Source organism: Balaenoptera acutorostrata, chromosome 18 (assembly GCF_949987535.1).
Source record: "Balaenoptera acutorostrata chromosome 18, mBalAcu1.1, whole genome shotgun sequence".
NCBI lineage: Eukaryota > Metazoa > Chordata > Mammalia > Artiodactyla > Balaenopteridae > Balaenoptera > Balaenoptera acutorostrata.
The window spans coordinates 295,966-319,265 of NC_080081.1; the positions used below are offsets into that span (position 1 = coordinate 295,966).

At 59.1% G+C, this 23,300-nt stretch overlaps 1 protein-coding gene across 8 annotated transcripts in view; it reads right to left on the bottom strand.

The window, feature by feature from the left end:
- Positions 1–2,044: 2,044 nt before the first annotated feature.
- TMEM255B (transmembrane protein 255B) overlaps positions 2,045–23,300 on the bottom strand; it is a 31,967-nt gene continuing 10,711 nt past the window's right edge. For 2 of the 8 annotated variants that reach the window (XM_007196737.2, XM_057532880.1), the window contains exons 4-8: positions 12,903–12,983; positions 11,031–11,116; positions 9,526–9,685; positions 7,425–7,568; positions 2,348–3,015 (exon numbers count right to left, since the gene is read on the bottom strand). In XM_007196737.2, the coding sequence (XP_007196799.2) occupies positions 2,845–3,015; positions 7,425–7,568; positions 9,526–9,685; positions 11,031–11,116; positions 12,903–12,983 (642 nt within the window). In that variant the 3' untranslated portion in view covers positions 2,348–2,844. The other 6 variants (XR_009005904.1, XR_009005903.1, XR_009005905.1 and 3 more) reach the window with 6 other exon arrangements.

Consider the following 23,300-nt stretch of genomic DNA (forward strand, 5'->3'; position numbering starts at 1 on the left):
GCCTGAAGCCAGGCCTGGGCTTTGCCGCACCGGCAGGCAGGCTGGAAGGGGGGAGCCGGGATCTGGTCTCACCCCACTCTGGTCACCTGACGGTTTGTGATTTGTGCACTAATATCCTAACATAATTCTCAACATAAATACGCATCTCAGTGACTCTTACATTCTTAGATTTTATGGAAAGTCCCTAAATTTATACGCGTAACTTTTGTAAAGTAATGAGTTTGCCTCTTTGCCTTTGTGATGAGGACTGGCTGTGTTTAGGGGGAATACAGGAGCGTGTCCTGTTACCCGGCTCCAGCTGCCACCCGGGTGGCCCCTTCCTGCCCCTGCCTGGCACCCAGGCCGCAGGGATGCCTGCTGGGCCTCCAGCAGAGCTGAGGTCTCGAGTGGGCTGTAGAGGGTCCTCCGTAGGAAAGAGATCATCCTCCTTATGCAAAACAAGACCCATTTGGTTCTTACGAGCCTCAGAAATAAGAACCGTCGTCCCTGTTCTCCGCACAATCCAGGCAGGGAACACAGTCACGTGAATTCTCCTTTTCTACACCATTGTTTTACATGATGTTCAAACTAGGTTTCTTTGGTGAAAGATGGTCTCCCCAAGTTGCAGAGCTGAGTTGGACTCGTCCTGCAAGAGCCCGCTTTGGGCACAGGGACACTGGTCCTGTGGTCGCACTAGGAACCCCCCACCCGGCCCCAAATGCCTGCCACTGTGACGGCAAAGCCCTGAAAGGGAGAGCTTAGCCGCAGAGGCTACCGAGCAAAGCCGTGAGGAACTGGGACCCAGACTAGTGAGTCTGGTGACGGGGTGGACAGGTGGAGGGACAGCAAGACCATCGGGTCAAAATCGGGCTAAAAGGGAGACAAAGGATGCTTCAAAAACTAATTTCACGCTGCTTCTCAGTGTGGCCACGGGCTCCATCTCAGCCAATGGAATTACTCCTCCTAAATTCTGCTAGTTTTGTTATTTTTTACAATATGCCCAAAGCAAATCAAACAATTAGGGAGGATTGGCCACTTAAGAGTTTTACCTAAAATTCCAAATTGATGAGGAGTAACCTCGCTGTGCTCGTGGCTTTTGGAGCTTAAGTTCCAGGACAACAGGAGGTGGGGCCACGTCCTGGCCACGGAGGCCACGGAGGCCAGGGCCACGCTGGGCCCAGCGGATCAGGCCAGCCTGGAAACACTGGGCTTGCGAGCCCACGTTTAACAAAATACAGTCACATCTCGCTTTACAAATACTGCTTTTTTTTCTTTTTTTACAAACTGAGGTTTGGGGCAGCCCTGTGCAGAACAAGTCTGTTAGCACATTTTCCCAGTAGTGTTTGCTCACTTCGTGTCTCTGTGTCACATTTTCATAATTCTCATGATATTTCAGACTTTTCATTATTATTATATTTGTATGGTGATTCGTGACCAGTGATCTTTGATGTTACTCTTGTCACTGTTTTGGTATTTTTTCGGAATGAAGTGTTTTTAATTAAGGTTGTGCACTGTTTCTTTAGACATAATGCTACTGGCAACAGACTGCAGGATGGTGTAAACATCGCTTTCATGTGCCGGGAAACCAAGAATTCTGTGACTCCCCTCGTTGTGGTACTGGTGGGGGACGGGGGGGGGGACCAAAACAATCCGGATGCTCTGACCAGTGACCAGGTCCTTCCTGCCTCGTCTGTGACACATAGCCTTCCCTAGGCCAAGGGGCCAGACGCATCCACGCGTGTCCTCCTCTCTAAGGAAACGGTCCACATGCTCAGAAAATGTAGCGAGAAGTGTTTCTGAATGTGAAGGCTAGGAGTATGCTGTCTGTTGGACAGAACTGCGTTCCCAGCCGCCAGGGGGAGCAGGAGACCGCGTCTTGTGTAGACCTAACCGCTTGCCTCCCTCCCTCTCTCCTCCCTCCCTCCTCCCTTCCCCTCACCTCTCCTCCCTCCTGTCCCTCCTCCACCATCTCTTTTCCCCAAAGATCCATGACTGTAACTCTGAGACAGACTCTGGTCTGTCTCTCGACCAGGATTTGATTGGCTCCAAGGCCACGCTCACCTGCTTCCTCAGGTGTGTCTGGCAGTGGGCAGGTGCACGTGGGGCCCCGGTCGGTAGCCATTGGTCTGTCCTGGGCACGGCTTCTCCTAGGCCGTGGCTACTGGGCCACAGAGGCCCCCCCAGGGGTCTCTCAGCAGAGAGGCCGCATCTTAGGGGCACCTGCTCTGCGAGCGGGGGCCCACACGGGGTGTCCCGCAGAACAGCCCAGGCTCCCCCGGATTCTCCACGAAGGCTGACAGTCGGGGGCCTGGACACCGTACACAGGACACACGCAGCTGCGGGACGTGACTGGAACAGAGCACACGCAGACCTCAGACCACTCGCAGGCCTTGGAAACAGCATTTATATTTGAGCTGGGACAAGTTTTCGCTCGAGTGAATGTGTACCAGGAGGGCCGTGCTGAGGGTGGCGACCCTGCCCTCGCCGGGGACACACATATAAGTACAAACACACCGCACTTCCTCGAGAGTGGTCCTCACACGGGGGCACCTGCCACATTCCCCTTGATCATGGTAGTGATAACGAATTAGGAGGAAAATGGAACTGTCTTGTAAGTGATGCCAGCAGAGCGAGGCAGCTCCGGCGGGAGTTTTAGCACGGCTTGGTGTGTGGTCTCACACGGGGTGAGGTGGCCTCGGCCACCAGCGCTCCCTGCCGCAGTCCGGCCTCTCCTTGCCCGGATGTGCCCAGGGAGGGGAGGAGGGCTCGGACGTCTCCAGGAGGTTGGCCGCAGAAGCAGGGTTCGTAGAAGCCGCTCTGTTTTCTAACAAGCCAAAAACTAGTTTTCAATCTCCACCCTCTGCATCACGGCGCGTAGGGCGGAGGCTTCTCCCCGGGGAGGAGGTGGGTGAGGGCGAAGATGGGGGGGGGGGTGTTGGGGGGCGGCCGGCAGCTGGAGCCGGGCTGGGACGGAGGCTGCACACCCTCGGACAGAGAAAGGTCGGAGCCAGGTGAGGCCGGGAAGCCGCCAGGGGGCTGCAACCAAACAGAGAAAGCCTCCTCAGCCCACGGGCGCCCGGGGACGCGCCCAGCGCCACCGGCGCCCCTCGGAGCCCACCCTGGCCCGAACCCCCAGACCCAGGCCCTCCTGGTGGGAACCGCTCCCTGACCAGTGTGCGTTCTCAGGGGGCCGCAGGGAGGCCCCGATTCAGCCCCACTGGGCCCCCTTCTCGCCTGTGGGCACCGGTCCTGACATTCAGGAGGGTGGCTGGTGACACCTGACACCAGGATGCACGGACGCGCAAACGCTGTGTAAGGAAAAGGCTGCCCAGCTCATCTGGGGCCCTGGGTTTACTCAACACTTCATATCTTACAGAAAAAACCAAGGACATCAACATTTTCCACATAGTGTGACAGCGAATTTTATGCATCAACTTGGCTAGACTACAGTGCCCAGATGTTTGCTCAAACTGTCTGGATGTCATTTTGAGGGTGTTTTGTAGCCATGATGAACATGTAGACCAGCAGATCACCCTCTCTGGTGCGGGTGGGCCTCGTCCAATCAGTTGAAGAGGAGAAGACTGAGGTTCCCGAGGGAGAGGGAATTCTGCCTCCAAACTGACCAGACTCAAACTGCAAAATCTGTTCTTCCTGGGACCTCTAGCCTATGGACTGCCCTGCAGATTTTGGACTCTCTCCCTCTATATATCTATATCTGTATCATCTCTTTCTATAAATGTATCTCTACCTGTGTCTACTATGTGCACACACGCTATTGGTTCTGTTTCTCTGGAGAACCCACACTAATACACATAGACGCAAAAAGTGATTCTGCAAAGAGAGTGTTGGGACATGCCACAGATTTTAAATTAATAAAACTTCCAGTTTTCCTCCACCCTCCAACAACCTCTTAAATTTCTTTTTGTTGTTTTTTTTAACTTCTAGAGGTTAAAAATGCCTGCTTAAAACCAACATTAAATAAAGCAAGCAACCCCTTCTGTGATGGGACACAGGCGAGTGCGTGCAGGCCCTGGTCTTTGGTGGGGCCAGGTGGTTCCTTGCTCTCTGCTCAGCAGGTGCCCAGGGCCCAGGGATGCCAGCCTGCCTGCCCCCTCCCCCCGGAGGAACCCCAGACCTCGGGCTTTGAGAGAGAATTTCCTCACAAGCCAGGGCTCTAGGGATCCAAGGGCCCTGGGTCCCTGCCCACCTCCATTGCTTTCTTTCTCTCAAACTCACACTTCTTTCTGACCTCAGGGGACAAAGGAAACCTCTAGAGAACATCCCTCAGATCTGCGGGTCCCCAGCTCCCACCAGGCATGTGTGTGGTCAGTTCTTTACCAGAAATGAGCAGCTGAGAGAACCAGAAGTAAACCACACTGACCACGGAATAAACCAGTGGGAACCACAGAGGATCCAGCTGGAAATACATGGCAAACCAGCAAGGATTACAGAGCAAACCACCAGGAACCACGGAGTAAACCACCACGGACCACGGAGTAAACCACCAAGGACCACAGAGCAAACCACCAGGAATCACGGAGGAAACCAGGCTCTGTCCACACAGGCAATCCCATCGGGGGGCAGACAAAAAGCCTCTTAGTTACAGGACGCAAGGTCCTTAGTTACAGGACGCAAGGTCCTTAGTTACAGGATGCGAGGTCCTTAGTTACAGGATGTGAGTTAATCCTTCGAGTGTCCTTGTTCCTGCGCTTCCTGACCAGGTGGCCCTGGGAATAGGAAGGTGGGTTTTCTTCTAAGGTGATTTTTCTTTTGACCAACTGCTCAAAACAGCCCCCAAGAGCTGCTCACTCCCTCTATTATGTGGGAGTGTTTTCCACTGCTAATGACTGGACAGAACAGTTGCAATATCCCTTTCCTCCTCCGACGGGAACAGAGTCAGAAACGTCAACCTGTCGTTTCCCTCCTGACGAGACACACAACATCATTGATTTGTCATCTCCTTGAAATCTGATTATTGACGTGTATGTAATTACGCTCCTACACGTGCTGGTGATAAAAGCTGATTAGGCCCTTGTGGAGGGAGCCCGGGCCTCCCTTGGGAGGGAGAAGTGGGAGCATCTGCTGTTTGTGACGAGCCAGAGGCCCAAAGGTGGATGAGGCTGGAATACGACACCGGCACCGAGCCATCTGTTCACCAGCACCAGCGGTAAGGAGGGGAGACTGTGCCCGCATCCTGCAGCCCTGTCTCCTGAGGGCACAGGAGCAGGACGCCTGCCAGCGCCTCAGGTCAGGATCCAGGGCAGCAGGCGCCCAGGATGAGGCGCCGTCCTCCCCGGGTCCTCCCTGCAGCCAAGCTTGCGGAGGCCGGTGACAAGCCAGCCAAATGTCGGGGCTCAGCCAGGAGGAAGGACCCTGCGGGGATCGTCTCTGCCCCGTAGCCACGTCCCAGAGCTGCCTGGCGTCCCCGTGTGCGGGAATGACTGTGGGGCCTCGGGGTGGACGCTGGGAGGACGGGAGACAGCCGGCCCGCGGAGCACGCCCGTTCCTCGGCGCCTGTGCATTTCCAAGCTGGTGTTTGAGACCACAGGTGGCCAACCAGCCATGGGTCCAGCCCTCCCTCCAGCTGTGGGTCTCACATTCTGGGTTCGGCAAACTACGAAGATGAGGGGGCAGAGCACAGCCCCCAGGACACAGGCCACACCCAGATGATGTGGTCCTTCCCGTGATGGGGACCAGGGAGGATGGCCCGGAGGTGGGATGCGGGTGGCGCTTCCAGGGAAGACGAGGGCTGCCAAGGATGGCCGCCTGGGTGTCGGGGAAGCTGACGTACCCGCCCTGAGAAGTGACGCTACCGGGCGTTACTGGCAACCAGCTCGTCTCCTGACGCTGGGATAACTACTTTCCGTGTCTTAGAAATGGGAGGACTCCCGAGCCAGGCCCCTCCCTGACTCAGGCCTCCGCCTGCGGGTCCCCGTGTGGCCGGGGCGCCTGCTCGGGGCTGGCGGGATGGCTAAGGGGTGGCCCCTCATCGGCAGGAGAAGGCCTCCCACGGCACGGCCCGTGGGCCACCACTCCTCGGAGACAGACGTGGCACTGCCCTCAGGCCAGGCCGCCCTGCCACGTCCTCCTCTGGGAATTCCAAGGCCCCCGGAGCCCCGGGCGCACGCCACCAGCTTCACGTTCAAGGCAAGCGGCAGGAGCCAGGCGCGGAGAGGAAGGACTTGCAAGTCCACGGGGAGGTAAAGTGGTCCCTGAGTTCTCGCCCAGCGGGTCTGTCCCGGGCAGGACGGAGGCTGCAGGCTTTCTCAGCTCGCCACACCCGCTGCGCCCCGGGGCCCAGAGACCCCGCACCCGCTTCCAGCCCCACGAGCTGTCGGGCCTGGGGAGGCCCCCGCGGACCTCGCTGGCCGGGGTTGTGCCGCAGCCCCGGGCGGCCAGCTGGGCCGAGTCTGCGGGTTCCTCTGCGTCATGAGGGGCCGCGGAGATGGGCACCACGCTCCCCTCAGCCCCTCCTCAAGTCTGGCCGCCGCCTCTGTCCCCGAGCTGGTGGATACACACACCTGTCCTAAACAGCCGCTGGCCCTGAAAAGGCCTCACGTCCCATCAACCACTCCTCGGGCGCTGGGCCCCCGAGCAGCAGATGAAGATGTGCGACCTCACAGCAAACGGCCGGGATCCGAGCACCCCCCCTGCCCACGCACAGAGACGCAGCCCCTCCGGTACCTTAACCCCGTGAACTTCCCAGAACTGCTCAGGGGCTGTTGTCAGTGACACAGACCACAGAACGTGCCAAGGCCACCGCCCCGCCCCCGCCAAAACAGGCCGACAGGCTGTCCGGGCCAGAGGTGCTCACCTCTGCCCCCCGAGGACACGGGGCAACGCCTGGGGACGTTCTGGTCACCACAGCGGCAGCTGGTCGGGCGGGACGCTGCTCTGTGAACCGGCTTCACCCCCGCGTGCCCCCTTCCACAGCAGCCCCAAGGCCACCGGAGTTGTCCTAGGGTGAAGCCCGTGCACTTGCCGCTCTCGTGGGCGCTGGCAAGCCCTCGGCGCTACTCAGTGACTCTGCCCTGCCTCCGGGGCCCGGCAGCTGGCGCCTCCCCGGTTGCTCCGGCCAGGAAACTGCAGCCAACTTGGGTGGGACCTGGTCAGGGGTCAGAAAATCTCAAGGCCCCGAAAGACGTGGCTGGCTGGGTCACCAGGGCCACGTGGAGCAAAGGCTGCCTCAAGTGCCCCCGGGGACACCGAACGTCCTGCACCGGCCTGGGGTCACCCGACACATCCCTCAGTCGTCCCACCCCCTTTGCTGGTCCACACCAGCTGCACCACCCCGTTGCCTAAATCGGGAGGGGGAGGCATAGACCCCCCGCCCCCTTTTCCTTCAACCCAAGCCCCCCAGCCCCGTGTCCCACCCGAGCAGCACTTCCTGCGTGGCAGCTGCCTGGGACGTGAGTGCCGCTCCGGCCCGCGGACGCTCGGCCTACCTGGAGGGGCAGCGGGTACGACGAGCAGGTGGGGACAGCCGGGGGCACCGGGCAGAAGCCCGTGTAGGCCAGGATCTGCTGGGCGGGGTTGTAGAGGACCTGAGGCGCTGTGGACGGGCCGTAGGCCAGCTGGGACAGCGGGACCTGCCGCAAAGGATGGAGACGTGTCAGCCGAGCCCTGCCCTGGGGAGCCCGTCCGGCAGCCGCTCAGGAAGGCGGAGTCCCCGAGGGAGAGATTCCGAGTCCTCCCACCAGCCTCTCTCCGACCAGAGCTAAAGCCCAAAAGCTGGGTTTCGTCTTGCTTTTCCTTTTCCTGTTTGTCCCGGGATCTGCCGAGAGGCCCAGCTAGGCCCAGGCTCTCTTGGGCTTTTTCTGGAAAAGTGAGGAAACCCCAGCCCTCTGCTCCAGAAGCGGGTGCCATGGGCATCTCCGAGGGGCGCTGAGTCCAAAGATGCCCCCGGCTCTAGTCAGCAGGGCCCCCTCCCCACAGGGGCTCCGGGTGGCACCGGCGGGGGTACGGCTCTGGCCGCAGGGATTTCTGGAGCAGCACAACCAAGACCAGAGCTTCCCAAACTCCTCGAACTCCTGCTTCCTTAGCTCATGGGAGGCTCTGATTCCCCAAAGGAAAACAGAACGTGGGCCCTGATTCTTGACCTCTCACCCGCCCCCAGAGAGGACGGGCCGTAGGACGGACCCCTCTCCAGAGGCAGGCCAGCCACTCCCAACGTGGGGCTCGGGGGTTCCCAGACCAGAGGTGCATCCTTCCCTAACAGCCACCCACGGGGCAGACTTCTTACAACGCCCCTGAGCTCTGGGTATGAGAGAGGAAACTGTCCGGAGCGGGGCTGACACGTAACTCTGTGTCCCGCGTGACAAGCGGCCTTTCTGGGTCATCGCTACGTTCCCGAGAGAGGCTCCAGCGGTTTTATTATAAACCCATGAGCACAGGGGCCTCTTCCGGAAAAGCCACCGGGCTGACGGCCATCCCTGGGGACAGCCCAGCAGTCTCCACCCGGGCTCCCAGGGGCAGGACCCGAACAAGACCCTCTGTGTAGCCATCGAGTCTAACCTCGCTCTCCTTGAGAATCTGCCAAGAGAGAAAACTCTGACCTGGCCACAGCAGGAAAAGCCCCACCGAGGGGCCCCACATACCGCACTGTGGGCCCTGCAGACCCCAGGGGTCCTGGGGGCAGGCAGCTCTCGTCCTTGAAGGACAGGATGCTTGTTGTGCGCGCACGGAAAGACACCTTGCGACCGAGCAGGAGCTGGGCCTGGCGCCTGCACCACCCAGAGTGGGAGTGGGGTGGGGGGTCGCCAGGGTCTCCCGTGGTATCCCGGGCTTTGTCTGGGGTCAGGAAACCTCCAAGAAACGTGTCACTGATCTCGGGAGGCTCCAGGTGAGGCTGAGAAATGTGGCCAGTGGCCACAGTCTCCGGGGCAGAGGTAACAAGCCACCCCTCGGCAGTGTGAGCTGCGGATGGGGCTGGGGTCTGGCCTGCAGGGGTTGTTTGCACGTGCGTTTGCACCGCCTCCTCGTTAAAAGCGGGTGATGGGCGCGTGGCTGCTGGTCTGTGGGCGGTTGCGAGCTCTTCCCGGTGTTTGTGGCCTCACGTGCGGCGCCCCCACGGATGGTGTCAGGTCGCGGGAGGTGTCATCTGGGCCCCGCGCGACAACACGGTTTGGAACAGCCGGTCCCCTGGAGGGGCCGCTGCCCACGGAGAGACTTGCAGGGTGGCCTCAGGCACGGGTCCTGCGGTGCGGTCCCCGCCCAGGGCCGCCCAGATGCTGAAGCACGTTCTCGGGGGCTCACTTTGGCGTCACCTGACTTTGGGAAGCACGGGCCTGAGCCCCAGATCTACCGGATCGGAGGCGCTGGGGTTCCGTGCTCAGCGGGCCACCAGGGCCTGGACGCGGCCGTCAGGCGCCAGGCTCGGTGCCCCTCCCTGCCGCTGAACTTGTGCTCCCTGGACCGGCTCAGGTGGCGCGAGCCTCGCGGAGGAGGGACTGAGGTGCCCCCAGGCTGTGGTCAGCACGGCTGGCGGCTCCGCGAGCCCATGCCCCCACCGGTGACTCTGCCCAGCGCGCGGCGGGCGCTACTCACCATGTCCTTGAAGGCCCCCAGGACGGCCGCGGTGACGATGCCCAGGAACAGGCCTAGGACGTTCAGCGCCGCCGAGGCCCAGAGCAGCCGGTACAGGTGCAGCACGTCCTGGCAGCCGCGGACGCCCACGAACTCGTAGTAGGTGGGCGGGGGCTCGGCGCTGTGCGGGGCGGGGCCTCGGCGTCACCCACGCCTGCGGGGAGGCCGCCTCAGCGCCCGAGCGGGCGGGGCAGACGCTCCGCGTACTGCCGTGTACTGCCGCGTACTGCCGTGTACTGCCGCGTACTGACGTGACTGACGCGTACTGACGTGACTGCCGCGTACTGACGTGACTGACGCGTACTGACGTGACTGCCGTGTACTGACGTGACTGACGTGTACTGCCGTGTACTGACGCGTACTGACGTGACTGACGTGTACTGCCGTGTACTGACGCGTACTGCCGCGTACTGACGTTACTGACGTGTACCGACGTTACTGCCGCGTACTGACGTTACTGACGTGTACTGACGTGACTGACGTGTACTGACGTGACTGACGTGTACTGCCGTGTACCGCCGCGTACCGACGCGTACCGCCGTGTACCGACGCGTACCGACGTGTACTGCCGTGTACTGAGGGGCTGCGGGCTCTGCTGGGAGGGCCCAGGCCCCTCAGGCGGCGGAGGGCTGTCCCAGGGAGCCCAGAATCCATCTGGGAGGGGGCCCAGGTCTCTGAGCAGGACAGCCCGCCCCAAACACGGCCCGGCAGGCAGAGACCCGACCCGGTCACCCTCGGAGCCAGCAGGGCTTAGAGGCTGCTGGCCGCCCTGGCAGGGAACACAGAGGGGAGAGCCTCAGAGGGGGTTCATCTGGGCCCCGTGGTCGTGGTCTGCACAGGCTCCGGACCACAGCCTCGGGTTGGCAATCGGGTGAATTCCTGCTCTGGGGGAAGGGCGTTGCAGCCTACACCCCTGGGTTTTTCAACAATTCAGGGAGGGGTCTCCAGGAAGCAAACACTAAACTCCCTGTTGGCTCTAATGTAGGTATTCAAGCTATTAACACAAAATTTAAAAGACAATGTGGGGAGGGTTCTGATTCCCAAGGAGCTGGGACCTTGCACCGGTCCAAACAACAGGTGAAAAGCTGGACAGACTGAAAAACGAGCAGCTCTTCTGGGCCCCATGGGAGGGGGGAGGACACAGGGCAAACTGCCGCCCCGTCCCCAGACCGGAGAGACCAGCAGGCAGAGACAGGGTCTCGGCCTTCCGGGGTGCAGACCCTGAGGCAACCAGCACCCGGGGAGGAAGAAACGGGTCACCTGTGACGGTCACAGCCCACAGCGAGACAGGGCTCCCCGAGAGGCCTCCCCCCCCACCGCCCGGCAGCCCTGAGCCTCGGTCTTCTCACCTGTGGAACGGAGCCCACGCCCTGGGGCTGAATGAGATGTGGGTGCAGCGTGCAAGGATGGGGGCAGGTAAGTCCAGGGACGTGGGGCTCTCGGCTTCCGGGCTCCCCCCCACTCACCTCTGGCAGTCGTAGAGGTCGCAGCAGTAGCAGGTGTTACTCTTCACCTTCAGCTGGCACCTACCGTTCAGGGAGTGGCAGGTGACCTGTGAGCGGAGAGTCCGGTCAGGTGCCCCTTGTCCTCACCCCGGAGCGGGCAGGGGCCTCCCTGGGGGTAAGGACCCACCGCCCTGCCCCATCAGCCAGGCAGCTGCCCCTCTTGAGCCCACGTTTCTTGACCTGCCCCTTCCTCCACCCGGTCCAGGTGCAGTAGGGCTGGGGGCGACAGGGCCCTCCCTGCAGGGAGAGGTAGAGGACCAGGCGGCCAAAGCTTGCTGGACGAGGAGAGGGAGGGGAGAAGTCCCCAGGAGCCTGCAGGTGGGGACCCCCTCAGGTGGGAGACCCTTCCTGAGCTCCCAGAGGAGAGCTCCCAGCCGCCCAGTCTGACCAAGCCAGCCCTTCCCCAAGCCACACGGAGGCCTGCCCTCCTTCCCCTGGCGCTTCGTAACCACCCCCGCGTGGAAGGTAAGTGGGGCAGAGACCACCCAGCTGCAGAGGGAGGACGGGGACGTTGGGGAGAAGGTCTTGGAGGGAGGGCCGTGCACGAGTGAGGACAGAGATTCCAGCAGGCTGGGGGTCGCCTGAGAGGCCGAGTGCCCAGGGCAGGTCAGGCGGCAGGTCAGTGGCAGGGCCTGACCCCAGAGGTCCTGGGGGCCTCCCTGAGGCCCCGGCCCCTTTAGCGGCACCTCAAGCCACCCTTGGGCATGTAGCCTTTCTTTCAAGGTTCTGTGGGCAACTCCCGAAAGCCACCCACATCAGGAGTGGCAGGGCTTGAGCAGGGGTCATAGAAAGATCAATCTGGGAAAACGGTACCGACGGGGCGGAGACCAGAGACAGGCTGCTGGGAGCCGTGAAAGTGAGCCCGTGTGACTCAGGCCTGGAAGGGGGCTGGGCGGACGGCCTGACAGGTGAGAACTGGAGGACAGGGAGGGGGGTAGGGGAGCAGTCAGGGCAAGGCCGGGCTCTGAGCCTGGCAACCAGCACATGGGAAGGTCAGAGCCACAGGCCGGCGAGCTGGAAGTCGCGAGACCTAACCCTGATCCTGACCCTCGGTGCCCCCTGCTGGGAGGTGTCCCCTCTGTGACCCCAGTACTGCACGGAACACATTGGGGTGAGCAGGAAGGACGGACAGAGCAGCACGAGGGCCTGGGGGGCACGGGGCACGTGGGAAGGGCCTGGAGGGCCCGGTGGCCCCCGCTGAACAGGACGAGTCCCCAGGGCTCCCTCCGGCCGGGAGAAAGTCCAGGAGCGCAGGCCGGGCCTTCGGAGCAGAGGTGTGCCGCCCCTGTTGAGGGGCAGTAGCAGAGGCCCCTTTTCCCCCGCCGCCAGCCACGCGGCCGCGACCGCGGCGTCTGCTCCCCGCGGCCCGCCCTGCGCCCCTCCGTCCTGGCACTTGTACACAGCGTCAGAGGCCGTGTTTAGTTAAACCGATAAATCTACACAGAGCTGAGGGAGACGGCAGAGCCACGCAGCCGCCTGGGGTGGCCCAAGAGGAGACGCCGGCCACTCTTAGAAACAGAAGTGAAATCACCCTGCACACATCCTCGGCCCAGGGACAGCCGGCGAGCTTGGGGCCAGTGTAAACGTAGTATCCTAGATTTTAGTGCACTAATTACGTCAATAAAAAGCTCATCGTGGAAGCCGCACAGACTGGACCGCACAGACTGGACCAGTGGATTCGGGGCTGCATCAAAGGCAGTCGGCAGCTGTGAGTCCGGAGTGAAGCACCTCACCAGGCGCGGGTGAGGACGAGGTGGAGGCGTGCTGGGGCCAGAACAGTCAGATCTGGACCAGGGACACAGGTTAACAAGTGGCACCAGCGCTGGCACTTACCTCCGTCTGGTAGACGTTGGGCAGGTAGCCGACCCCACTGGAGTAAAACTGGCACCTTCCTGCGGTGAGGGGCCTGGGCTCCTAGAGACCAAGAACCACAGATGGAATGGGACGGCTTCACCCCCCTATCAGGAGGGACGGGAGGTGATTTCAGACCTGTCGCCACAGGCTCTGAGCCCAAAGGAGAGAGGCCCAGGCCAACGAGCCCCTCCCGGGAGGGGGACGAGGGGCAGGAAATACCAGGGCTCATCCCCGAGCAGCTGCGCTCCTGCAGCCAGGAAGCAGGGAAGCAGGCACCCCACCCCTGCCGGCCGGGGGACACAGCTCCCCCCATCGGTCAACACAGGGCAGCTGAGGGAGGTGGTCGTGCACCCGTACAAGTCTCAACGAAGAGACCCCTTGGCTCCTGCCTCTCTTCCTCAAAGCAAAACAATTTTTCCACGAGGGAGGGAGCAAGGTGGATTTCAGCCTAATCCACTCATCCATCCAACCAGCCAGTCATCCACGTGATCACTTACTCATCTAGGTATCCATCCTTCTATCCATCTCTCCATCCATCCATCCATCCATCCACATCCATCCATCCTTCTATCCACCTCTCCATCCATCCATCCACCCATCCCTCCACCCATCCTTCCATCCGTGCATCCAAGCATCCATCCATCCATCCATCCACATCCATCCATCCTTCTATCCACCTCTCCACCCATCCTTCCATCCGTGCATCCAAGCATCCATCCATCCATCCATCCACATCCATCCATCCTTCTATCCACCTCTCCACCCATCCTTCCATCCGTGCATCCAAGCATCCATCCATCCATCCATCCACATCCATCCATCCTTCTATCCATCTCTCCATCCATCCATCCACCCATCCCTCCATCCATCCTTCTATCCATCTCTCCATCCATCCATCCACCCATCCCTCCATCCATCCTTCTATCCATCTCTCCATCCATCCATCCACCCATCCCTCCACCCATCCTTCCATCCGTGCATCCAAGCATCCATCCGTCCATCCTTCCATCCATCCATCCATCCACATCCATCCATCCCCCTCCCTCCATGCGCCCATCCACTCACCAACCAGCGGAGCATACATCCACCTATGTGCCTATCCCACTACCCATCCACGAGTCTGCCCCCGACACTCAGGGCAGATGGTGCCAAACCATAAGGGCACCCGGGTAGGGCAAGTGCCCGCCCTGAGGGGACTCCCTCAGTGAAGGGGAGAGACCAATAAACTGACGATTACAACATGCCTATCACCCGCATGGTAGTGAACAGCAAGGGCGCACGTGAAGTGACATGAAGCTGCTTAATCTGTACGTTATGAGTCCGCGTCCCGACAACTGTATTGAGTTTTTTACTCTGTCACTCATATCTCTCAAAGCATTCCTGCTTCTGACCTGAGAAAAAAGCATAAAACTACCAGCGACAGAGGAGGACGGTCATGCAGGACCGGCCTGGAGGCAAGGGGACGCTGTGCCGGGTGTGGGCGCCCCCGAGCAGCCGCTCAGTAGAAGCGCGGGGGCAACACAGCGGCCGCTCCGCCTGGGCGTGAGCCGGTGCGCTGACTCCCGACAGATCTCCTGCCGGAGGGCCTCCTGGCTCTGGAGCTGGGAAGGGGGCGCCTGCAGGCCGTGAGTCCTCGCCTACAGGGGTGCTGCTTCAGGCGTCCCGTGCAGCCCTGAAACACGGCAGGGCCATTCTCGCTCCTGCAGAAGGACGGGAGGCTCTTGCACCCGGGGAACCAGTGCGTTTGAAGGGAGGGCTGAGGGTGCTGAGGCCCGAGAAAGCCGCCCACATGGCTGAGACCCCACCTCCGTTGCCCCCAGGAAGGCGGGGCTCCCTAAGGCTGCCTCCCAGACGCAGGCCCCCATCCTCCTCTGCTCAGTTGGTTACAGGCAGAAAGGAGGGCCTGATCCAGACAGAGACTGAGCCCAGAGGCTGGAATTTACCAGAAGGAGCAACACGCCGGCGGGCACAGGCTCACAGGCCCCTGAGGACCGGCTTCGTCGTGGAGGCTCATGAAGCCTTCCCGGGCCCCGCTGGGTGCCGGCCTGCCGGGCCCCCTCACACCCGCCACGTCCACAGTGGGCTGGATGCCAGCTCGCCTGCCCTGGGGACGCCCTCCACACATTCTTCTACCCCAGCTGTTGGCATCTTAAAGCTGTAATCTCGGGAAGTGCCGATAGCCAGTTACAAGCTGCAGAAAAGGGCATTTTTAATTGATTCTCCATAGTTCAACCACAGCCGTCTCCCTGCAGCTTCAGGCTATGTGTTTTCAACCTGGAAACTCAGCCCCTCTGTTCACGTCCAAGTCCCTGATTGGCAGGCCCAGCTTTGGGGGTACGGCCAATCCTGGGCACACTGGCCACATGCAGCCAGAGAAAGCTGAAAACCCATCTAAGGAATAAAGAAAGAAAAGCGCAGGGACATGGGGACTGAGCTCCACACCCTACACCCCGGACGGGGTGCTCGTCACACCTGAGGCTCGAGGGAGGCTGTGGGGATCAACCGTACCCACCTCTTTAGTTGTAAAACCTGACTGGGAGGGTGAAACTGAGCCTTCCCTGGCCCTTCTCCTCTCCTGGAGAGGAATCGGTAAGGATCCCCAGGGCCAGCACTTTTTAAGCCTTTTATCTGGAAATAATTTCAAACCGACCAAATAGTCCCAAGAATAGCGACTGTAAAGCTTAGCCTAACATTACCACCAGGGCCGGCACTTTTTATAACCTAAGAAACTTTACAAGCATAAAAACACTCAGAGTTCAGTGTTAATCGACGTGAACGAGCGCTCGTAAAGCCCTGAGCTCGTGTCGCATTCCCACCTCACACACAACCCGTTGGGGCCACAGAGAAATGCCGGCGGGTCCTTCCCGGCCCGGACGGGGCGCCAGGTCAGGGCTCCTGCTGGTGGACGGAGCAGCAGGGCCTGGCCACCGCCCCACGGTTCCAAAGCACGAGTGTCTGACGTGGCTTGTCCTGCCCCGGCTTCCCCACCGCTAGGATGACAGAGGCAGAGGCACCTCGTGGGCACAGCGTCCAGTGAGAAGGTCCCAACACGCGTATTTGAGCGAAAAGCCTGGGACGTCGTGGGGCACTGGGTCCGGGTCGTCTTTCATCTTACTGACTGAAGAGGGGCCTGAGGAGCGTCGGTGGGAAGTTGAGGGCTTTGGTTCTAATGACGCGATGCCTGGGGTAGGGGGTGCGTGTTGGGTCAGTTCTGGAGGAAACGAGGGGAGGGACGGGAGGAAAGGCTGCGATTGGCCAACACACCCTGTATTCGTCAGACTGTGAAGGTCACCCAGCCGCGTCCTGCAAGAGGAAGTTGAACTCGTGAAGGTTTCTTAAACGCACAGGGCAACTGAGGACAGAAGGAGGGAGGTCGGGAAGCACTCACGATGCGCCGCGCGGCGGACACGCCGTCCACGGTGGTGCAGCCGAAGGCGGCCGCCACCAGCTGGAAGCAGAGACAGGGGCGGCGCAGTCCCATGAGAACCCTTCCCCGAGCGCCCAGCCGCCCGAGGCCCCCTGCCCCGACCCCTGAATTCCTCGGCAGGGTCCTCCCTTCCCACCACGGCCCCCCCGGAAACCCTCCACGACGGCCGGGGCGGCGCCCCAGGCCCATCCCACTGAGCAAGGCCCGTGCTGGCTGCTTTGTTTATTTCACAGGGTACGAGGGAGGGGCTCGTGGGTGGGGAGCTGTCGCCCCCGCACACGGCCTGGTGGATAATGGCGGGCCTCCCAGGGTATTTAAACGGTTCGCGATCTCTTGCTTTTACAGACTCTGCTACAAAGACCCTAATTACATTCTGCATAAAAGTCTGGGCTCACACACGCGTGTTTCTGCAGGACCATCTCCTGGAACACACGGGGACCCACGCTTGCCAACAGGACAAGGCAGGGGGTCTCTGCAGGTCAGAATCTGAGGGGACATGCGTTTCGCTCCCACACCCCACGGCCAGACACCCACCCCCTGATGTCCCAAAGGACAGGGCTCGCTGTTCGTTTCTCGGTTCTGCCATCTGACGGCAAAAAGCCCCACTGTCACTCCACGTGCATTTCTCTGCAATTATCAAGGCTGAGAACCTGTTCTTACGTCTGTTGGCCATTTCTTTAAATTTTTTTCTCTCTCTCGGGAAACAATTTCAGGTTTACCAAAACAGATAGCAAAAGTGGTCCCAAAATTCCTGTATGTCCTGCTGCTGGAGACACCGAGTGTCCACCCTGCCCACCACGCCAGGACCCCCGTGGCAGCCACGAGCCATGGCGTCAGTGCATTTACTCCGTCCTAGAAGGTGTGTAAAGTAACCGGGATTTCCAACCCAGACCTTGTGAACAACAAGCTGCGAGCTAGAGCACGATGTGTGCGTGCGGGTCGTCTGCCTTCAGCTTGGAGAACACGGCCAGAAGCTGCCTCCCACCACCTGCGTTCCTTGGCTGCTTCTTTCCCCTTGGCCGACTCAGGCTCGGGGGTTACTGACCTGCACGGCCTCACCCTCCCACCCTCGTCAGCCTGAGGGATTTGTTTCTTCAACAAAGCACAGGGATTGGCATGAAGCATGGGCTGGCTTGACAGACTGCAACTTTGATTTCCGTTTTGACGTGAGGCTCCCAGTGGCTACTCAAGGGACAGAATGGGCGGGAGGGCCACACTAAGGCTGTCCCAAGGGGGAGGGTGGCCGGGCTCCCTCCTGGCAGCCCACAGGCCTGAGGCCCAGCCCCGCACGTTGCTTCCAAGTGAAACCTGTCCCCTGACGCCATACGTCAGAGCTGTCGCCCAGCCTTGCAGGCGTCTCTGCCCTGATGACCCCTTTGATCTTGTGTCCCCATCCGGAGAAGGGGCCACGCGGCTGACCTCTCCGTGCGTTGGATCCACGCCCTGCAGGTGCTGTGTGGATGCAGGTGTGACCAGCCCGGCCGCTGCCCTTGGCCCTTCCCCCCATGTGACACTTCTGACAGCAACGAGGAATTGAACAAAAGGGACCTTGGGGACCCCCTGCAGGGAGCCACGCAGAGAACCGTGCCTGCATCTGAACAATGGCAGCGAGCTCGCCTTGGGGCTCTGCGGGGCCCCGGTCAGACCCACGTTCCACCCAGGTGCTCTAGGTCCACAAGGCAGGAGCTGCCCTGAGACACGAGGCGGGGGTCCCACCCCAGCAGGGCCTCGATGCCGAGCAGGGAGGCCAGGGGCAGACCCTCCCTCATTTCGGGGGAGGAAGACCGCGTGGTCCCTTCCCGTGAAGTTACTGCACACAAACACAACGTGGCTAACTAAAGAGCGGTGGGAGAGTCACTGCAGAAACCACACCGAACCGAGCCTTCCCAGGCTTCTAGTGCCTTGTGACAAACTACATGAAAACACATAAAAGACTCAGAAGGCACTTTTCCGCTGTCCCGGGGCGCCAGATGGGCCCGCATCTCCAGGGAATGAAAGGCCTGCGTCTGCTCTGGCTGCCGCGTCCTCCCTGCTTCCTCCCTGGACCTTCCAGCCGCCCCCGGGCTCGCGCCCTTCGCACAGAGACGCTCAGCCCACGGTTCATGCTTCGTAGAGGCTGGAGCGCGAGGCCGCCCCGTCTCGTCTTAGCAGCGGCCGGAGAGCAGGGCAGCTCCTGTGATTGACCGCAAGGCCCCTGGATGCCGTAGCCCGACGGGAAGGACGCGGTTCCTGCTGGGCAGAGCTTCCGGCCAGAGGGACCCAACAGAGACGCGACCTGAACAACATCGCTTTGGAGCCCCAAGTCCTTCAGCACAGGGCGACCATCTCATCCTGACACCCCAGCGCGTAGGGAGGAAAAGCACCGGTTCTGACCTGGAACTCCCACCCCAGCCTTACGGAGAGGCCAGAGCTACAGTCAAGTTCAGACGCAGCCCCGGCCCCTCCCAGACCCCCCAGTAGCTGTGACCTCAGGAAGGGAGGACGACTTTCTGGCACAAAAGCAATGGGAGGGACAAACTGCTCCCCCAGCAAGTGCTCCCCAGCACCCGCCTTGTCCCCGACGCCAGGCTGGTACCGGGCCCAGCCGTGCGCTGGGCCCGGGTACCTGCTCCTGCAGACAGGAGGCCTGCGGCCTGACACCCCTGGGGTGGCACCGTTCCCCCTCCCCACCTCCCTCAGGGCCGCTGCCAGTGTCCCTAAGGAGTGGAGCTGTCCCCAGCGACGGCTCTCCTAGGACCAGTGGGTCTGCGGCTCGCCTGGTCACCGGGACCTCGTCAGAAGTGGGGGTCTGCCCAGCCCCGTGTGCTCCAGCAGGGGTGCTGGTTCAGGAAGTCCACTAAGCACTGCAGTCGCCTGAGACACTCCCAGAAGTGGCCCCTGAGGCCCTGTGGCTTCTCTCACCACCAGCGGTGTGAACAAAGCCATCGTCGGACCCGCGGTCCTGGTGAGTCCTCCACGCACCAACTCCGTGACCTCAGAGAGCGCCCTGCTCCACGCTGGCCAGTGGCGGCTCCGACCCAGCTGTGGCCCAGTCGCAGTCTCGGCCGAGAGACCCTCACATCACACCTCCACCGGCTTTCATCCAGGTCTCCACAGAAAGCACACAGCTTCCCAAGTGTCTCCTAGCACGCAGGGCTGCCCACAGCTGGGTGTGTAAACAGGTTCTGACTCGGTTTGCACGCGTCCCCACGACTTGCACGTGCTCATCAACCTTCAACTGACTCTGCTCGGCTGCCCTTCCTCCCACCGCCCTGGAAAAAGTAAAAGAGCTAGCACGACCTCACACGTGGTAAACTCGGCACTGGGCTGACCACACGCGTGCTATTGCCCGGGAACCACCAGGGTCCAGTTGACAGCGCTGGGAAAGACACTGGAAGTTCTCTCCTCCAACGCTTCGGGCTGGAAATAGGAAACCGGCCAGGACGAGCAGCTGCCTCTTGGCCAAGGCCTGCATGTCCTGGTCTCGGTCACAGCCGCCACGTCCTTTCCAGGCCTTGCTGCCCCTCAAGCAGCCTAGTGGTTTAACAACGTTAGCACAAGGGCCCGCTCACGCCCCAAAGGCGCCTCTCTAATACAAGGGCTGCCGGACCCGACAGATATTGCAGACAGGGTCTGTCTGTGGCTCTAGCAACTAAGGAAGGCACTAGATTAGGGTTGGGACTGTGTCTCCTTGTCCTGTCGGGGTCTCTTCTGGGAGAAGGGCAGTTGTAACTCAGTAGGGGAAGGTCATCTTCAAATCTCCGCTGGGCCCACAGAGTTTACTACATTCCAACAGGGGAAAGTGATTTTCAAAAACAAACACCAAAGAGATAAGGGTGTGATACGAAGAAGGCTGCCTGGAGCCAGATGAACGGAAGAAAGCGGAGACGGGAGCAATTAGCCCCGACCACAGGGCCCAGGCAAGAGGTGACACGGCTGAACCAGGACCGAGGGAAAGCGAGAGCTGTGAACACACGCACTGAGGAGAAGGAGCTCACACCTTAGGGAACTAGAAAAGAAGAGCGAACTTAACCCAGAACCAGCGGAAGAAAGGCACTAATAAAGGCTTAAGCAGAGATAAAAGAAACAGAGAACAGAAAAGCAGTAAAGAGAATCGAGGTAACTGCAAGTTGGTTCTTTGGAACTCCTAACAAATTTGACATGTCTTACTTGGTTCTCGGCCTTATCTGCCGAGAGCGTCCACCTTCCTGCCCGGCCTGGGAATAGACCTTCCAGCCCTTCTCTGCCTTCACTGCCTCTCCCCTGTCCCCGCCAAGGGCCCCCCAGCTGCATGTACAGGTTGAAGCCCCATGAGTTCAGGGTCTCCCCCACCCCCCAGCCCCAGCCCCCAGCTCAGCATCATGCAGCTGTTCCAGGAAGCATTTGCTGAAGAAAGAACTGGACGGGTGTGCAGGCCCTTCGGTGGAGCACGGGGCTGGAGGTGGGACAGCGTGTGAACCTGGCCACCGCCCTCCCACCCCTGCCTGCCAGGACCCCCGTCACTAGTGGGCCCTCACGGGGAAAGCCCAGCCCCACGTGCACAGCCCCCACGTGGGTCACCGTGGACCTCGCAGGCTCCCTCCCCGATGGCCCTCGGATCCCCCAGCACCCCAACGTCTGCCTGTCCAGCCCTCGAGGCCTTGCTGTCTCAGCCCCGCCCAGTTCAGCCCTGGGGGCGCAGAGACCAGCTTGGCTTCTACACGGGAAGGTGAAGGGCCGAGGAGACTCCCCTGATGTCAAGACCCGGAGCAGGGGGTGCCAGAGGGCACAGCCAGGACCCTCTAGCACAACACTCGAAGGAACCGAAGCCCAACAGACGGAGGCCGGTACCCTAACCCTCTGCAGGAAACGCGCTTCTACCGCTAAGTGACGCCCCATCGGTCCTTCTAGTTCAGGGGGTTTTAACCTATGTTCCGGGAAGATTCCAGTGTATGCGCCTGTGTGTGTATATCTGTGTGTGTGTATGTGTGTCTGTGTGTGCGTGTATGTGTGTGTCTGTGTGTGTGTCCGTGTTGTGTGTCTCTTGTGTATGTGTGTGTGTGTCTGTGTGTGCGCGCGTGCACGTGCACGTGCATATGGCTGGGGGTGGGCGGAGGCGGCAGTTAACAAGCTGCTTTAGGCCCTTAACTTCTCCATCCCCAGCCGTGGGGACGAAGCTAGACTGCAGAGCCGTTGGTGAAATCAGGGACTCTGATGTCTGGGGAAGGAGAAAGCAAGAACTCATTCATCAATGGGAAAATAGCAAAAGCTGACTCAGTTGAGGGCATTCTTTGGACATCACTGGAGACTAACGCCGTAACGGGCAGAGATCGTGGAAGAGCCATTTGTAATGATTCGATTCCACCCCTTAGCTTGAGCAGAGTAAAATGTTTACAGACAAAATGATACCATGTCTGGGACTTGCTTCAAAATACCACTCAAGATTGGTCATGAGTCGACAATGGATGAAATTGGGAGATGGATACAGAGGGTTTGTTATACTATTCTGTCCATTTCTGCATATATTTAAATTTTTCTATTGCAAAAAATTAAAATAAAGAGAAAGCAAGGGAAAAGAGAGTGTCCTTACAAATCTAGATGCATTTGAAACAAGCACTGTCTAGTTGACATTTTCTCAGCTTGCTATTGTTTCCTTTTGCTACAACTTGAATGTTTTGACTGACCTATGTGCTTCAATACAATAAGTAACAATGGCTACTAGTGTCTGAACACCCGTTATGGACCAGCCCTGCACTGGATATTCTCGCGTGCGTTAACTCAGATGCTCAACAATCCTGACTGTGAAAAAACTGAGGTTCACGACAGTCAAGATGACAGAAATACTAATGGTTGACACAGGTTTCAGCTCTCACAAATATTATATTAAATGTTAGATAGTGAAACACGTGTTTATCATACAAGGTGAGTCTAGAGGAATGCTTTCCTGAAAGGGCCGAAATGAGATTCTACAAGCAACACACACAACCTCAGGCAGAAAGCTCTGGTCTATGGAACCTGGTGGCCCCGTCTTGCCTGGGGTTCAGGGTGGCTTCCTGGGGGGCTGGACCCTGTCTGGGGGCTAGGGTCAGTTTTAGATTTTTATCCTCCCACTCCAAGGCCCACATTTCTTTTGCCAAAGCCAAAGAAATAGAACTCCAGCAACTATTTTGGAAAGGAAGAAGTTACACTATCTCTGTAGGTGACATAACCTTATAGATGGACAATCTTCAGGAATCCACTAAAAAACTATTAGAACTAATGAGTGAGTTCAACAGGGTTGCAGGATATAAGCGCAACATGGAAAAATCAATTGTATTTTTATACATTTGCAATGAACAATCCAAAAATGAAGTTAAGAAAGCAATTCCATTCACAATAGCCTCCAAAAGGATAAAATACTTAGGAATAAATTTAACAAAAGAAGTACAAAACTTCAACTCTTAAAACGACAAAACATTGTTGAAAGAAATGAAAGAAGATCTAAAGAGATGGAAAAACATCCCCAAGTTCATGGGGCAACACTCCCTAAACTGATCTACAGATTCAACACAATCTCTATCAGAAGATCACAGAACTGACTTGAGAGTCTAAAACTAAACACACACATCTATGGCCAAGTGATTATCAATAAGGGTATCAAGACCATCCAATGGAAAAAGGACAGTCTCTTCATCAAATGGTGCCAGGACCACTGAGTAGCCATATGCAAAAGCTTGAATGTGGACCCCCATCTCACACCATATACAAAATCAACTCAAAATGGACCAAAGACTTAAATGTAAGTGATAAAACTCTTAGAAAACATAAGGGTAATCTTCATGACCTTGGAATTGGCATGAGATTCTTAGAAATGGCACCAAAATCACGAGCAACAAAAGAAAAACTAGATAAATCGGGCTTCATTAAAATTGAAAACTTTTGTGCCTCAAAGGACACCACCAAGAAGGTGAAAAGACAATCCACAGGATGGGACAAAATCCTTGCAAATCATA